Here is a 17,144-nt window from a genome sequence, read left to right on the forward strand (position 1 = left end):
TAAAAAGATAAAAAAAAGGAGAAGAAGTAAAGAAATAAATATACCTCTAATTTTTAATCGGTCTCTGCCAGGGATTTTCCTCCCCCCGCCTAATCACACACGAAGAGAAAAAGAGAAGCTACCAGCCGGTGAGGTCCGTCTCCACACTGGTTTCTCTCGTCCCTCACATCGCTTCCCAAGCGTCACTGGTAAGAGCAGCGACCCAACAACAAGGGGTGGCAGCCCTCGCCGAGCCGCCCCCTCCGCCCCGCGCTTCTCGCCAAAGCCCGGATAGCCCCTCCGCCGCTCCTCCGGCCGGCCGGAAAGCCGATCCACACAGACAGCGCCGGTGAGGGCCTCGGAGAAACCCGATCGCTGCTTCGCTGAGCTACTTCCTTCCAATATCGTGTTTCTGCTAAGCCGAAAAAGCCCGGAGTCACGTTGTTGGCGAGGCCGGGGAGAAGAGAAGCAGCGGACCGGGAAGAAATCTCAATGCCTACCTAGGCCTTTCGCACAAGGAGCCCCAAGCACTTCGCACAAGAAGAGATGGGCATCTCCACTTCATGGATGCTGGAAATCACCAGCTGAAGGAGCCGCGGCCCCAGCCCACGGCGACCCCACCACCCCGCTGCTCCCCGAGGGGCGAAAGGGGATGGAAAAACAGGGCTGCTCCACGCGCCGGGAACGCTGGCTGCAAAAATAACTAGTCCTCCCTCGTGCATCTCTTCAGCAAATCTCCTAGCTGCTCTCCAAAAGCGACATAACAACGACAAAAAACCCCTCTCCACCAGGCAGGTAACCTAGAAAACACCACGGTCAATCCCGGCAGGAAATCCTCACTGGGGCAGAAAAACTGGTCCATACTCGGGCAAAATCCCAATGAGAGTCCATGGGATTTTGCACCGCTCGCTAGCAGGTGGGTCCAACGCTGCGCCCTCAGGAACGACCTGCTTGCTTTCTTGTTTAACATTACGAAACTTCTAGACTTGAGCATTCTCCATTTCACACCCAACCAAACGCCAGGTGTTTCACACCAACTACCGAAAACTCCTAGACTTGCAAGCGAGACAAACAACAAACTGCGAAGACTGAGACAGAGGATATTGGATTCGTTAAAATTCTGTCTGTTTGTCCCAGCAAGCTTAGACCTAATGCGCTTTTGGCCAGCGTCAACCCTTACCGCATCTTTCCATTAGAAAAGATAACAAATCGTATTAATATCCCTTTAATCCTCTCTGTCACGCTAGCATTCATTCCTCGCGCCGTCCCTGACAATGCGCCCGGCAAGTTTACCCCGCAGTGTTTTCACACATGCCAGAGACAACTCCAGCTCATCGCTGACATGTCTACTGCGCTCGCTCGCTAAGTAAACAGAGCTGACTGACAATGCACACGCTCCGTCCCGCTTGACAGCAACCAGGGCTTGTACTCGGGCTTCCTCTCCAATATATTCCATCTGTCTGTCTGCTCATCGCTCCCTCGTCCTCTGTCTGTCCTTCCCCCTTGGCCGCGCCGCAGCGCGGTGGCGGGACCCGGCAGCGGGTCCTGGCCGGCAGCAGCGCAACCCGTATCATGCACGCTAGAGCGCGGGGCACCCGCGATACCGACTCGGAGGTGGCAGAATCGAGTCCGAGGGCATAGCAGCCACTAGCAAAATGAAAACCTGTGTGAGAAGAATGGATGAGAAATGGAAAGAACAGCAAGTAAAATACTGAGGCAGAGGAGGTCACTAATCAAAACATACCAAAGAGTGTAAGGGACCTTCATAATTGGGAGATGATGACGCTTGACCTCCATTTCTAGACCAAACAGCTGTGCCTGCTAATAGTAAAATTGGAATTACCATTAGAACTATGCAAACAAAAATGGCTTTCAAACTTTTTGGACAGTTTTGTAGACATGTAAATGCCGTATTCCAGATAGACTATAGAGCAGACATATGGAGAACTTCCAAAATACACACGGATGAAAAAAAGGTATTTTGTAGCAAAGCACGTAGATGCAGGCCACAAAGTTCCCCCAGGCTGCTGCTCGGCATAGAGGATTTCATTGATTCAGCAGCTGTACCTGCGAGAGGCTCCAGCAGAAGGAAATGTCTCCCTGGCGAAGAGAAGGAGCACTTGCCAGCAGTGCTGGGAGAGGACCGCCGGGCTGCTACGCCAGGCCAGCACATACTAGCCCTTTATCCTAACTTTGCTTCTAGACGTGTTCAGTGCCACTGATCACGTCATTCAGTCACCAAATTTACAAAATCTTAAAAAAAGAAAGAAGTAAGAACACTACACACAACATTCAGTTATACCCTGATAAGGTTTGCACTCTCTTAGGGGCGGTTATTTGGTTTGGCCCGTTCAGAATTCAAAGGGTCTAACAGAAAAAAATCTGCTTTACATCCACTGCTCCAAATCTCTTTCTGCTGCGGGAATAAAAGGTCTCTTGGTCTTCTGCAATATTTTCTAATGAAAAAATTTGCCCTCGTGAAGGAGGCAAAGCAAACATGGGGAAAGATGTCTTTTCAAGTATTTTCCCAACAGCTTATATTTATAGCACAATGATGAGACAATTTCTAGTGTTCTTTCTTTTAAATAAATGATCTTCTGGATGATCTTATAAAACAAGGTTAAGAATTTGAGAGGGAAATATTAGGATTTTAATCTTAATGTCTGAATTGAGTGGCATTTGCTTGGACCGAGACAGGCCAGGGTGGAACTCGTAGCGGTCCTTTTAAGGCTCTCCATATGATTTTTTTTCTCATGAAAGTCAAAATTATGCTAACGCTAATTAAAACCTAAATCTTCTCTTTTCTGGTCCCTATGGATTTTTTATTTGAGATTTTGCGACAGCACTCAATGGAGCAATGAACAGCAATCTTTACTTTTGAAATAATTTTTAACTAGCCCTTGATGTCCTTGAGGGAAAAATGCCTTGCATGCTAAACACTTTTAGTTCTTCTTTAAATGGTTTTATATTCCTTATTTTTATTTACTTTAGCACTCGGCTCTTTCTATTTATCCAGTAAAACTTGCAGAAAGTAATGCAGCCCAACTGACTTAGCGCAGGATTTTTCCCTTCAGCTCCGATCCTTTTCTTGGAAACAATGGCCACGGCTCCCTACGAGAACTGCAGCTCATGGTGCCAGGCTAGGGCTTAAGCTCCGGGACCGATTTCAGACAAAATGTAAGGGCAGAATGTCATTTTCTGCAGGGTGGGAATCCCTCCCTCCATGGCACCCGCTCCGGGTCCCCTGCTAGGGACGACTTTGGAGGAGGTGGAGATGCTCGCTGAATTAATTTAAGCACAACCGTTACATGCTCCTTCACGGCAAGGTGACCGTGCGGGACGTAAGTGTGGTGGCCCTCCCTCCTGGACCTCTTCCCACAGAGGCTGGGCAATCTTCTAGCTCTCTTTTCTCCTTCCAGATCGTTTTCATATGTTGTCAGCTAGCACAAGCTTCACTCCCACCAATCCTTCCAAAAAGATCTCATCGCTCTGAGGCTATTATTAGGTTTATGCCTCTGAGGTTGCGATACCATTTTCAAAGCTCAGGAGCTCTCTCCACCCCGGTCGTACTCCTCGCCTCGCTCAGAAACGAGGGGGGATGCTGCCTCTCCCACGAACTAACGGCACTGCCCTACAGGAACACAACCTCGGCTGCCTGTCGAGATTCCCAAGCGAGTTTAACGTGATCCAGGGGCTCTTGGGCAAAGAAGAGGAGATCACAGGATGCTGGGTTACCTTACGAAGTAGACCTAGCCTTAAAGAGGGGAGAGAAAGTGGACAGGCCGTATCCAAGAAGTTAACGCATGTTGCGTGGGTCGGTTATGCAGGGAGGAGAAGCTTAACGCCCTAGCTGGAAAATCTCAATATATTCAGGTAAACCTTCAAAATACTCGATGCTTACGAGAACTACCCCGGGCCCCTGGATCTTTTCAGTTTAGGCTTTTACTGGTCGACTGGGTTTAGTTAAAATATGCAATTATTATAGACTAAGCAATCAATTAATTAGATTCATGGGGTCTCGGTTCGTCCAGAGGCAAGTTTTTGGGATGCAATTCTAGCAGGCCTTTGCCTGCGCCCCTGCGAGAGAACGGGGGAAGCCTCCGAGGACATGCTCTTGCCGCAGCAGCCTCGCGGCACGGCTGCCGCACGCCCGGCCGCACCGAGCGGCAATCACCTGCCGCGAGATCCCGAGGGCGCTGCGGGAAGCCGCAGCCAGGACGCATAAAAACACGGTAAATGCATCCACCTGAGGGGCGTAGCAACCTTCTCTCTGCATCGGCCAAAATACAGCTTTTAGAAAATATCCCTGCTCATCTCTGCGGGAACAATCAGCCACCTGCATGTGTTTTACAGCAATAAGGAAATAGCCTGATGCTACTGGCTGGATGTTCATCTCACACCCAGTACCGTAGGAGTTCATTTAAGCATCTCCTACCAAAAATACGTTGAAATGTTCAGTAAAATAGAATTGTAACAACAATACCTGAGAGAGAAGGGGGAGAACCAACAGGAGTTGAAGGATTTGATGAAAAGCTGTTGTTGGTGTGATCTGGAGAATAGATCTTTAAAAGATGATAAAGAATTAATCTAAAGCCATCACAAACTGATGCAGAAAGAAATATGGAATTCTTATGCATTCAGTTCATTTAAATGAAAGCAGGACAGGTTAAAAAGCCTCTTATTTAAATATTAATATTTTTATAAAGACAACACGGTATTAGATGTAGGAAGCTAGACAACAGAACCCTTTATAACCGAGACATCTCGATGGAGACAGACACCAGCCAATTAAGCGATGGTTTCGGGTTGGCACACGGATATGCTACTGTACGTAGACACATTTTCATTTCATAGACCGCTTTACGGATGAGCGTCATTGAACAAAGCCTGAGAGCGCTTCTCAAAATTGTTGGGTTTTTTTTGTTACGCTGAGATCCCTTAACGGCCAAAATAAAGCAACGGGAACGGAGACGGTCACCCTGGCACAGCGGGTGGTTGGTGGCAGCGCGCACCAAGGATCTGCCGGCTCCCGGGGCGAGCGAGCCCGGCTGTGCCGCGTAGGCGGGCGACCGGTGACCCACCGCGAGCCCGCGCCTCCGCCCGCCGGCCGTGCCGACCGTCAGGGCACCACTCGAAAGTGGATTCTGTACTGTATCAGGTATTTCAGGCAAACTATTCGTCTTACTTTTTGTCTTTTTTAATGAAGCATCGGAAGAATATGCAAAAAAATTGACTCTCATGAGAACTCAATGGAACCCACTCTGCCCAGAAAATAACTATAGTGGTCCTTATTAAAAGCCAGTCCGTGCCAGCGATTACCGCCGGGAGAGCCGGAATACCCGGTATTCCCCTCTGCTGGGAGCGGGAATACTGCTGCACCCCGGCTACCCGCGCACGGTAAGCGATGGTAACCACTGATTTTTTAACAGCAACCACAGTAACTGAATAGGTGGAAACTACCATGAAAAATATAACATCTGGAGGCAAAGGAAATTCAAAACGAATCCCGTTTGCAGATCGCTCAGTAGTACAAAAATAATCCTGCTCTTGGTTTTTTTTTCAAACCTCCCTCATCTTAGTGGATGAAGTGTGCGAGAGACCTAAGACATACTCATTGTCATTCAGTGAACGTGAACAGCCTAAGATTTCCATTCTTTCCCTTTCTATTCTGTCGCAAAATTAAGTCTAAAACTTTCTAAGCACCATTTTGCACCGATTGTTAAATATTTCAATTGGCAGTAACTCAAAACGGATGACCTCTGAGATCAGATCTCTCCTGTTTGCTGTTCATCTTCTTAAATTCCAGACGTCCAATTCTGATTAAAGTTCACACTTTGAAAATGGTAAACGTGTATTCCAAAGTAAATATTTCCTTACAGAGGCAAGTGCTTTCCCCAGCGCATCACCAGTCTGCGAGCTGCCTGCTGCCCCACTTCCTCTGTTTGCTGAAAAACAAAAGACTGAATGTAATAACAGACAGAAAGACATCATAGATTTCTATTCCTGGTCCACTTACTCATAATTTAATTGCATTTTAATGCTAATTACATCAAATTAATCGTTAATTACCATTAATTTGTTTGCCAAGGTAGATACCAAACATATTCGTGTTCCATTTTTGCAGATAAAATATAAACTCGACATCCTGCTTTTTAAAAATATATTGCATATTTGGTAGTACTTGGCCATATGGCTTTATTTTTTCTAAATGAAAGGTTGCTAATAGTAGAAGATGCTCAAAGGTATGAAAAATATGCAAGTTCATAACTAGACAAGCCTGCTGTAATCCGAAGCCTGGTGTGCAGAAATGGTTGCCTTCCCTCATGCCTGACCCATGCTCAGATTCGGTGCCAATCAAAGGTTGCTGTGTTTGTATTTTAAGATTTTCTAACTTAACTCTTTAACAAGAGCTTTCTCCTTCAAAAACTCGAAGGCACTTTTGTCACAAGGGCAACATTTCACATTTAATATGTCAAAAACTACCGGAGAGGAACATTACAAAGGTGGCAGAGATGAACCCTCCAGCGTTAGGAATGACAGAATTTGCTCTGCCTGTGCAGCTTGATTCCCCCTTCTTCTGTGTCTGTGTTACGAGCTAGTTATTAATTACATGATCGCTTACTGTTTTTCCGTACAACCCTAGCCTGCCTCACTGCAAAGCAAAGACAAAGGGCAATTAATAAGCAGCTACTGAGTATTTTCTTTTCTTCTCATTCACTCTGTGACCCTAGTCCCTTTTGTACTTTTTGAAACACATTTTATAGACATTAGGAATTTCCACATAGACTTTCCAAAGTGTTCCTTTTGACTGTATTTAAACATTTGATGAATATTTAATGATTTTTCACCATCTCAGGTGATGGGATTGCACCTTTGATATGAAAAATTGAAGGGAAGAAAAATTAAGAGTGAAACATTTCACCAGCTTCTCACCCTCAGATGATAGGATTGCAACTTCTCCCTTCATATGAGAAATTGAAGGAAAGAAAAATCAGGGCGAAACATTCCACCAATTCAATTTTTCCAGAATACTCAGCAACTATATATCCATTTATAAACTAAAAGCATAGCTCTGACCGACTGCTGTGAGTGATTAACACTTCTGCTTTGGTCCCAAAGGACCATAAGTCAGGTAACTAGAAAATGAGAAACAAACAGTAACCACCCAGGAAAGGTCTGGATTAATATCTAGTGTCATATAGGAATGCTACAGCTGAAGCAGGAACAGGAACTTGGACCTAGGGTGGTTTCACCTGATTTAATCACCGTTTCTCTCTCTCAAGCCCCTGCTCCGCTCCCTACGTGCTCTCCACGCTCTGCAGCACGGGCAAGAGGTCCTACGTGCTCCTGTCACCGCCAGAGCAAACCCACCCTCTGCTCCGAATGAGGAAAGGGCCTCGGGAAAGGGAATACGTGGCCAAGTTGTTAGAAGTTGCACCGCGAAGCACACACACAGGAAGAAATATGTGCCTACATGCGAGACAGGTGGGAAATAACTCATGCTACCTCCTAAATTTCCTATTTCGTAACTTTTGAATGACCTCCATCCTGCCTAAACCCTAAATTTCTAGCAGCAGCTTCAGCAGAGACAAGTCTGGAGAACTTACAGAATGACACGGAACAGGGTTTTCCTCTACTCCTTATTTACAACATGCGTGGTATAACATTTAAGAAAAGGAAAAACTTTACATTTAACTTGACTACACAAAATTCTGGCCTTTCAGTATTTCTCCTATACTAGGACCCTTTATAAAGTCCTTTTCAAATTACTTTAATCCCAAACTTTTGGACAAAATTCGTACAGTGTGGTTTACTCACATCCTTGCTTGCTCCTTTTTTTCCTGTCTTTCAGTTATACTTTTACTATTACAATTGTGTATTTGGAAATAAGCTTATATGCCAAGGATAATGTTTATTTGTTAGCTTAGTTTGAAATTAGGTCTTCAAGATATATGAAGTTTAGGATTTGCTACACTGAGCCACTGTGGAAAATACAAAGTTATTACCCCCCTCCCCAATAGTAACCAAGAAATGCAAAGGCAAAGAAATAAAATATGCAGTGTCAGTGAGAGATGCAACTTATCAGACTAATTTAATGCTGCAAATTCTAAGCTAAAGGTTTGTGACTTGAATAATACGAGGCAGACGTCCAGAAATTGAGTTACTTAGTTCTAAAGTGAATGGTGAATCTAAATGTAAAGCATGGGTTTTGTTTTTTTTTTTTTCTTTTCGTTTTTCTAAGTGACTAACTACATTACTCTAAAATTAAGACCTACATTAGTCTGTCTGCAGACCGGGAGATGAGCTATCCAGGTCCTGTGGGAGAGGAAAACGCAGGCGCTGCAGAGCCACGCCGCATGTGCGGCTCTAAGCCTCTGACAGCGCTTAGCTGGGCCACGTCTTAGATTAGCGACTGCTAAGAACAAAGGAATTCTTCAGATATACTGAATATTAAACTTTTCATGAAAGACTTTGAAGACAAGTTAATACAGTAGGCCTGGAAAGCATACGAAGAGGAGGCACACGGACGGGCCGAAGCACGCGGAGTTTCCACTCGAGGAGGTGCTTCACTGCGAAAGGGATGAGGAGGGATACAGCGGAGGTTTGCAGCAGCGTGAGCAACATGGGGAAGTCAAGCTGTGCACGATTATTCATGCTTCTCACCATATTAAAAAGAAAAAAAAAAAAGCATTTTTTCACTCAGCGTCCAGTCAAACGGGGAAACTTGCTGCTTTAAGGTACGTGGAGACTGAACACACACAGATCAAAAAAAGAACTGGAGAAACTCATGGGGAAAAGTCCATCAGCGGCAATTCAACATCAGCACCCAGATGCAGCTTCAGCTCAGGACAGCTCTGAACTGCGACAGTCCGAGACGGGAGGAAACGCCGGGGACGGCCGGCCGCGCACATGCTTTCCTCCTAGCTGCTTTGCAAACTGCCCGCTGCCGGCAGAGCGCTGGTCCCCGGAGCCACCAACATGTTTATTGCTATGTCCCAAGAGGCAGCAGAGAAAATGGACAAACAAAGGTAACTAAGGCACTTTCCACTTGGAAGACCAACTCCAACACCGCCTGACGTAGATCTTGAGACAGACTCCTAAAAGTGTTCATGTCTGAAGAACAACCAGGATACTTAAACATAGCTAACTTCTATGTATGTTTTCATTTCTTGCACCACTGATTGTTTCATATGTAAATTGTAATGCAAGGGGCATGACTGAAAACTGTAGGTGCCTAGGAAAACCCCCAAATTGTAGGAGGAACAGAAAAACACAGGCTTAAGAAGAGACACAGCAAGGACCGTCTACTGCAGGAGCCCAAAGATTTTGGAAGCAACAGGACAAAACTAATTTGTTATCCTGAGACTACCTAAATAGGGAATGGACCTCAAATAGAGGAAAAGATACTCCATCATATCACTACAGAAAAAGGTATCGTAGCATGCTGTTTTACATAGAGAATGACTATGCAATATTATCAAGTGTTTCTATTTATATCTAACAGTTGCTGGTCCATCATTTCACTACTGACTTCAGTGAAACACTATTTAAATACAACTAGTGATATACTGCAGGTCGAACAGAGATAGGCTTAGTTCTGTAAAGCATCACTGGCATCCAGAATACCACCCAGAATGGAAGAAAATTGATACGAAAAATAAGAAAGTATATTGGGACCACGCTGTGAACAGAGTCCTGAAGACAAATGTAGCTTCTCAAAGTGTGTCCGTGCCGCACGTGAAGGAGGACTGCAGAACAGACCAGCTGGCATCAGATCTGTCATCCCGCCCCAGAGAGGGATACGATGAAATCTGCGGACACTGCTCCAAACAGCAGCCCTATAAATCTTGTAGGCAGAGGCAGTGGCAAGGTAAGCTGTGGTGCTGCGCGAAACACCGGCTGAATGAGCTGTGAAACAGCTTGGAGGTCAGCACGGTGAGCCCTCGGACAGCCCAAGACCTCTTCATCTCACTTCTGGATAAAGATGATCCTCAGATTTTTTCCACAAAAATTTCAAATGCAGCATAGATACTAATCTTGAATAAATAAAAGGCTTTTTTTCCCAACCAAAATATGCTCTTCCACTTCATTTTAGGCTTTTGGAAGAAAACCAGAAGACATGCTGGTTGAGTAAGATGGATGACCTTAGGCAAATACTTAGCACAACTTAAATGTAGGAACAAAAAATATTTTAAAAGAGAAACTTTTAGAAGCTAATAAAAATGTTTTTCAGGCCCATCAGAGCTGGGGACCAAGATACAGAGCTGGAAGGACCTGCAGATGAGCAAGATGCAACATGAAAATTCAAGGAGAAAAGGTCACAAAAGAAATGCTAAGCAGACCATTTTCATCAGCCTTGTCTGTGGGACAAGTGGTATTTTACAAAGGATTAGTCAGAAAAATTGGCTCCAGCTGAAGTGTCAATGTAAAGGCTTTAAAATGTACAAATAAAAAGAAAAATGAATTAAAAGAGCCAAATGACACTTCTAAAAGTTCTCAAGAAAACCAAATACGAAATTACCTAACTTCTAATTGCACTGTGAAACCTATTGCTTCGTCCAAGCTAGTACTGAAGTAAAGCAGGTAGAAAATATGACGCCAATACTGAAAACAAGTTCTATGAGTTCAAAGAGTCACCAAATTTGCTTTTTGGATGGAAGTCATGCCTTGCAAATCTGAAGTCTTTCAAAAGGATGATGAGCACATTGATACAAGTGATCCAGTAAATATAATGTACTCCCAGGAAGCTTTCAGCAAAATCCCTCACAAAGGCTCTCAAATACACTAAATTGTCTTCAGATAACAGGGAAGGGAAGATATTTCTACAGATTAAAAAATGATTCAGAGAGAGAAAAGGGTAGGAACTAACAGTTAGCTTTTAACGGAGGAATATTGCCAGCAAAACCCCAGTGCACAGATCTATACTGCTCAGCATACTCAGGTGTGGCCTGAAAAAAGTGACATATACTGAGGCTGTGATATCTGCTGAGGATAAAAATATATTCAGGATAATAAAATAAAGTTACCCGTGAAGAGCAGCTCTTATAACACTAACTTGCTGGGCAGGAGACGTCACGAACAGAGCAGTGCTGACAAATACAGGGTAACAAACACGGAGAAAACAAAGCCTTACACTATAAATACACATGGGTGGGCTCTCCATCACCTAACGAGCACTCCAGAAGGAAATCCAGGGGTTACAGTGAATAATTCACTGAAAACATCAGCTTACTGTTAAGCAGCAGAATTCCCCACACACACTCCAGAAAACTGAACGACTAGGCATTAGCGTAAAAAGAACAGAGGCAAAACAAAACATTACGGCACCATGTGAACTCATGGCACATCTATATTTTGAATACAGAGCAAAGATCTGGTAAGTTCATCAAAAAAAGAGCATCACGGTCTACAGAATAGAAAATGTGAAAAGGTGACAGAAAAACCAGAGCCTTGGGGTGGGCTCCATCAGAGGAAGAGCCAAGTACTCAAGGGTTCCCCAGCTTGGGAAGGTGACAACCCCAGCAGGATATGATACAGGCTCCAAAATCATGATTAACGTGGGGGAGAGGCTACTTGCCGCTCATGACAGCACGAGACCGAGCGAGGCCCACGCAAGATCCTGAGCAAGCAGACTCAACCAGAGGCGGAAGGAGGTTCCTTGGCGCACGTGCAGAATTTGGCAGCAGGGCTGGAGTCCATAAAGCCAAGCGGCACGTTGGGTTGGGGCCCTGGCTGCTCGTGCTGGTTCCAGCACAAGAACGGGGCACACCAAGCAAGCTGCGCTTGGCGCACAGGGTCATCAACTTGCGGGACGCCTCTCCAAGCGACGCCCTGGATGCTGCAAGTTTACACACGTTCAAGGAGAGACTGGACCAGCTCATGGAGAAGAATGAGTTCAAGGTTCTCAATACTCAGAACAGCACCCAGCTCCTGAGTGGGAAATGGCTGGGAAAATACCGTCTATGCTTGCCCTGGTTTTATATTCCCTCCAAGGAAATCCTTACAGGCTGCCGGAGACAGGACCATGGGGCAGATGAGCTTTTCGTCTCAACAAGGACAGATGTTTTTAAGTTCTTCTGCAAAACATTCTGAACAACTTAGCGCAAGGAACACTATGAAACCTGCTCAAATTTGAAAGGGGACAGTTTATCCAAAACATTTCCAGACTGGGCTTAATTGACTGAAGTAGTCAAATCCAGACTTCAAGAAAGGTTTCAATTAATTAATTAATGATGGACAAAGGTTTGAGGCAAGAACTAGGGAACACTCGCTGAAACTTACAGGACAACGAATTAAAACAGATAAATAAAGTACCTCTTCACACACCAGGTAGCGAGCTTGCAGCCACAGGAATTTGGAAGCAGACAATAACAGCAGGTCCAGAAAGGGATTAGACAAACTCATGGAAAGCAGGTCCACAGACACTTGAAGCAGCAGGCAGGAATGCACCTCTAACCTCACTCCTACAAAAACCCTGGATGCTGGGGCAGTCCGAGGGGAGCACACGACCGAAACGGCCAGGATCACGTTCTGACACCGTCAAAAGCAGAATGCCAAGCTGGACGGACCACTGATCTGATGCAGTAGGGCGTTTCTTACACACTCATGGTAGCTCTTGATTTCCTCAAGTTGGTCTGAATACAGATATTACCCATATACTACAACCACACACACATAAGCATGTAAGCCTAAATGATTTCCACGCTTTCAGAAGGCAGGTCTCCACTGGCACAATGCGTCAGCAGATTTTGGTGGGACACAACAGAGAGAGAGAGCTTGGAAACAGGATTCCTCCGTTGTAAAATGGGACTTGAAAATGCCTCACAGGAGCTGTTACTTTTACTTCTGAGCTATTTTCCCACTCGCAAAACTATTAATGCGCTGAAGACATCATGAAAGACTGTAACCTTGTGATGGATCGACTCTAACTATTCTGAAGAGCATGTTTACTGTCATACTTAGTCTCCTAGAACTTCCTCAGCATGTCCCTGTGAAGAACAATTCTGCATCGGAAGGAAAACAGACAATGATACAGTATGTCCTTTTCACATCATGCTGGTGGGATTCTGATTGTAAATCTTAGATTATTCAATAAACTTCCAGGAATCTGTGTCTCAACCAGTATAATTATATCTAGCAAAGTATCTGCTGTAACTGATAGGTTGGAGCCATCCATTAGAGAATTCCAGACAGACTTTTTATAGTTTAAATTCTAGTACAAACTCATGCTGTTCTGATGGAATAGTGCTTTCTAGAACAGCAGACTGGAAATTATGTTCCTATGTAAAGAATAGCGGAAAAACTTGCACCATCTTGGTATTCATAGTTGATGATCTTCCCAAATTATGAGGCACTGGCACTGCTGGATAGAAGTCATATTCTTCTTATGCTATGTGACAGTTCACCACCCTAGTGTAACTGGAAGCTCAGCATTCTTGTAAAATGCACAGTGCAGTATTATGTGACTGCTGTAGTAATAAAATTACTGTAAAACTAGCGCCTCAAGGGGAAATGCACATAATGTTTCTCCTGGAAAAGCTGCATGTCACAACGCATCATGTCATACAAACAACGTGTCATTAGAAGTGAAAGCAGCAAGCAGGATTAAAACATGCATCACATAGGCACGACGCAGTATCTGTAGCATCCGCTGCGTGAGTCGACCTCAGTGACCGGCTGCTTAAACATTACATTGCTTCAGACCTCTGAAATCACAAAGCCAACGCTTAGAGTAAGAGCAACCACTGCTCCTCGTCAGTGCTGTCCTATAATCCACCGAAGGAACTCTCTCCCTGCCGCTTTTCAAACCTGCGCTGCCGTCTAACGCGTGCGACCCAGCTACCCAAGTCCTGCTCACCGAGCTTTGCGCTCTCCTGCTGCTGCGGTTTCTCTCCTAGAGCTGGCGAGACATTTCGCGGACGTCGGAGGGTAGGTCTCGGGACACGCTTTGCCAGGCAGTCCCCCCGCTCCGCGGGGCCTGGGTATGCTGGTGCGCTTCCCGGAGCGACAGCTCCGGCCAGCTAGCCTGGGACCTCGCCAGAGCCTGCATCTGCTCCCTCCTGGTCCACGCTTACGCTCCTTTCTCTGGAAATCAGGGCACATGAGGAGAAGACAGTGTGTGCCCAGACTTCAAGGGAGGTTCATCGACTCAGGAGGAGATCAGGACTTGCATCTAGGTCCAAGAAATACTTTTTTGCAGGCTTCAGTTTAGATATAGGCTAATGGTGCTTCTTGTTGAATATTTACAGCTGTGCAAAACATCTGCGAATTTGTATTGTAGCTCTTCTGATTTTTATTCACATATTGGAATTTTCAGCAGATGGATCCAGAAGAAAATCTAGACAATTTTCTTACATGGGAAATTTAGACATTTTTATGGGTTGCTCATTCAGGCATAGGGTCAGGACACTGGATTTAGACTCCTACCTGTTTACAGCCCTCTGCAAAACTTTGCATCCCTAAATGTTATCTGTAAGGCTTCTACATAACTGTCGCAAAAAAATGGATGAATTAAATTTGACTCTATTAGGCTCCTTCTGAGAGAGAGAGAGTGATTTTTGTATGTCACGCACACAGGAAAAGTAATACATTGAAAAGGAAGAATTCTCAATGGAATGGCAAGATTGAGCACAGAAATGCTATACTGTAATGGGATACGTTTTTCTCAGACAGTGATAAATTAAGAAGAGACTGTATTTAGTTTCTTCTTTGTTCAGAGACCTTGAAAAATATGATGCCCATGTGTTAATGTTTGAACCCACCCTCCATTCTTACCGCATTAGTCCTGCTCACAGTCATTCAATACAGAATCATGTGTGTAATCTGAAACATGTGTCAAATGATGTGTTCCCTATTTACCAATTATTTAATTAGCTTTATTTGTTCTTTGAGATACAGGCAAAGCAATATTTCTTTATTTCCTGCATTTAAGTATGCACCGGTATTTGCCAAATATTTAAAAAAGTATACAGATGTATGCTATTAATTTAGAGAGCGTGTTAGAACAATATCAGTAATGTTAAAAAAAGAAGGCTCTCATCTTGCTACAGAGACATGCTGCCATCACCAGTTTCCCCCACACAATGTGGAAACCAAGCTAAAAACTGAAGGGAATGGGTGATACAGAAGTGAAGTATTACTTCACAAGGCACTGTAGGTGATTAAATCGCTAAAGACAATAAAAGAGACAATAAAGACTTCAAAACCAGCAGGATCAGGCACTTGGTCTAATATGTTCCATAAAAACTTTGAAACAAAGCACTTTACTGAGTTGAATATTACCTTTTTATATTACTTCTCAAAGAGAAGAAGCATTAAGTGCATAAGCAAGGGAGGCAAAGGTCAATTATAATGTGTTTATCTACATGAACCTTTTCGCATCTTTCTAGATCTACTGAACCAAGAAGCTAGCCTTTCTCTATCCTTCACTACACTAGGAAACAACACTCCATCTTGATCCCAACCATTTGGTGTTAGCACTGAAACGGTTGAGCTGGGAAGAGGGTAACGAGAGCAAGGGGGACCGGCGGGGAGCACTCACCCATTATACTGTCCGTGCCGTTGGCCGGGGGTGTGCAAGAGGACGCGCTGTAATGGTTCGTGCCACTGCGGTGGAAGGTGGACATCGGAGGAAGACTGGAGTTGATGTCTGCTGAGGAGTGCGATGGGTAGCTCTGTGGCAAGAGGAATGAGAAAAGAAGGGAAACATTTTAAATACCATGAACATGGAAGACTGCAGGGGACTCGTATTGCCCCAGTCTCCAGTACTACAGTAATTCACCCAACAGAGAAAAGCAGAACGCTGTCATCAGACAGAGCGATGAGCACAGTTCTCTACTCAACTTTGACAGCTTCTAGAGGTGACACAATATACCTGTGTGTATTCAACACATATAACATGTACTGAACATGTCTAAACATCCACAGTGGAAAGTTCCTAACTGATGGTGGTACTGAAGAAATAACGAGAAGAAATTAAGAAAAAAAGTTTTGCAATGTATCGAGTAAACGTTTGTGGCAGGGACAGCTATTGGTTGGAGGAAGAGTCTTCCAAGGGAAGTGGTGGGAACCCATACTGCTTTGGACATTTAAAACGAGACCTGACAAGGCACTACAGAGCGTGCTGCAGGGGGACACTGGCACAAACGGGCACACCAGATCATCTATTGCATTAATTTTTTTCTCCTGTTGAGGTGTCTCTGTGCAACAGACAATCAAAAAAGGTGATAAATCAAGTTGTCTAAGCAAGTGCGAGACAAACGTCTGGATAACACATAGAAGACATTGCTAGCTCTATGGCTGGATCGACACAGACCTTCATCACTGTGACACAACGTCGCTGTTGTTAAATTTTTGCTGAATAAACCTGGCTTCCATTAGTGCAGTTTGTCACTGTTAAATAGTCTTTTTAAATCAGTGTAAGACACTGTGTGCAGACAAGTGCTAGAACATGCCCAGCTTTTATTTCCATCGCAGCACTGTTCCCAAGAGGAAGAAGAGGTCATGCAGAAGACCTCTAGGGTTTTGGAGACTCTCATACAACAGCTCCTTGGAAATAAAGGTAGCTGGATACCAAAAACTGAACAGCATCTACCCCAGGATCAAGGCATTATAATGTTAGTGCAACATCATCTTTGTACCCTCTGTCTCCTTATGTGGTTCAAAGTAAGCTGGCTAAAAAGCATCTTTCCCTTCATTTGTATTATTTAATTACTTTTGCAGGATTTTTTTTTAGTTAAGTACCAAATTACAGGGTATTTGAAAGCTCTATCAAAAAATGTAAACATAAGCCAAACCCTACTTTTCTTACCCATGGAAAAACTGCCATCAATTCTGACTAAGGTCTGAATAAAGATTTCGGGCTTTGACTCATTTATAAACCACTCCAGGACTTCAACCCCAAATCCAATCAGCTGAAATTGCACAGATGAACAGAATTTGTTGTATGATCGAGAAGTGAGTGAACAATGATTGCTTCGGTCAATAGTCTAAAACCGCTGTGAAACTGCTGTCCCAGGACACACACTGAAGTGGTGTTCTGTGATTTTCTCATTTCCCAGGGGAAGAAAGCAAAACATTATTTAGGAAAAATATGGGATTTGAGAACTGTTCTTTGTATGCAAAGCATCTATTTAGAAAATCACCAATATGCCTGAGAAAGTAAG

The 17,144-nt window shown here is 44.3% G+C and overlaps 1 protein-coding gene across 17 annotated transcripts in view; it reads right to left on the minus strand.

The window, feature by feature from the left end:
• Positions 1-17,144, minus strand: part of LOC135325126 (transcription factor 4) — a 208,706-nt gene that overhangs the window by 22,869 nt on the left and 168,693 nt on the right. For 14 of the 17 annotated variants that reach the window (XM_064502725.1, XM_064502719.1, XM_064502715.1 and 11 more), the window contains 4 exons: positions 15,521-15,653; positions 5,857-5,924; positions 4,463-4,541; positions 1,724-1,800 (listed from right to left, as the gene is read on the minus strand). In XM_064502725.1, coding sequence (XP_064358795.1) covers positions 1,724-1,800; positions 4,463-4,541; positions 5,857-5,924; positions 15,521-15,653 — 357 coding nt within the window. The remainder of the gene's footprint in view (positions 1-1,723; positions 1,801-4,462; positions 4,542-5,856; positions 5,925-15,520; positions 15,654-17,144) is intronic. The other 3 variants (XM_064502714.1, XM_064502712.1, XM_064502721.1) reach the window with 2 other exon arrangements.

This window comes from Dromaius novaehollandiae, chromosome Z (assembly GCF_036370855.1).
Source record: "Dromaius novaehollandiae isolate bDroNov1 chromosome Z, bDroNov1.hap1, whole genome shotgun sequence".
Taxonomy (NCBI): Eukaryota; Metazoa; Chordata; class Aves; order Casuariiformes; family Dromaiidae; genus Dromaius; species Dromaius novaehollandiae.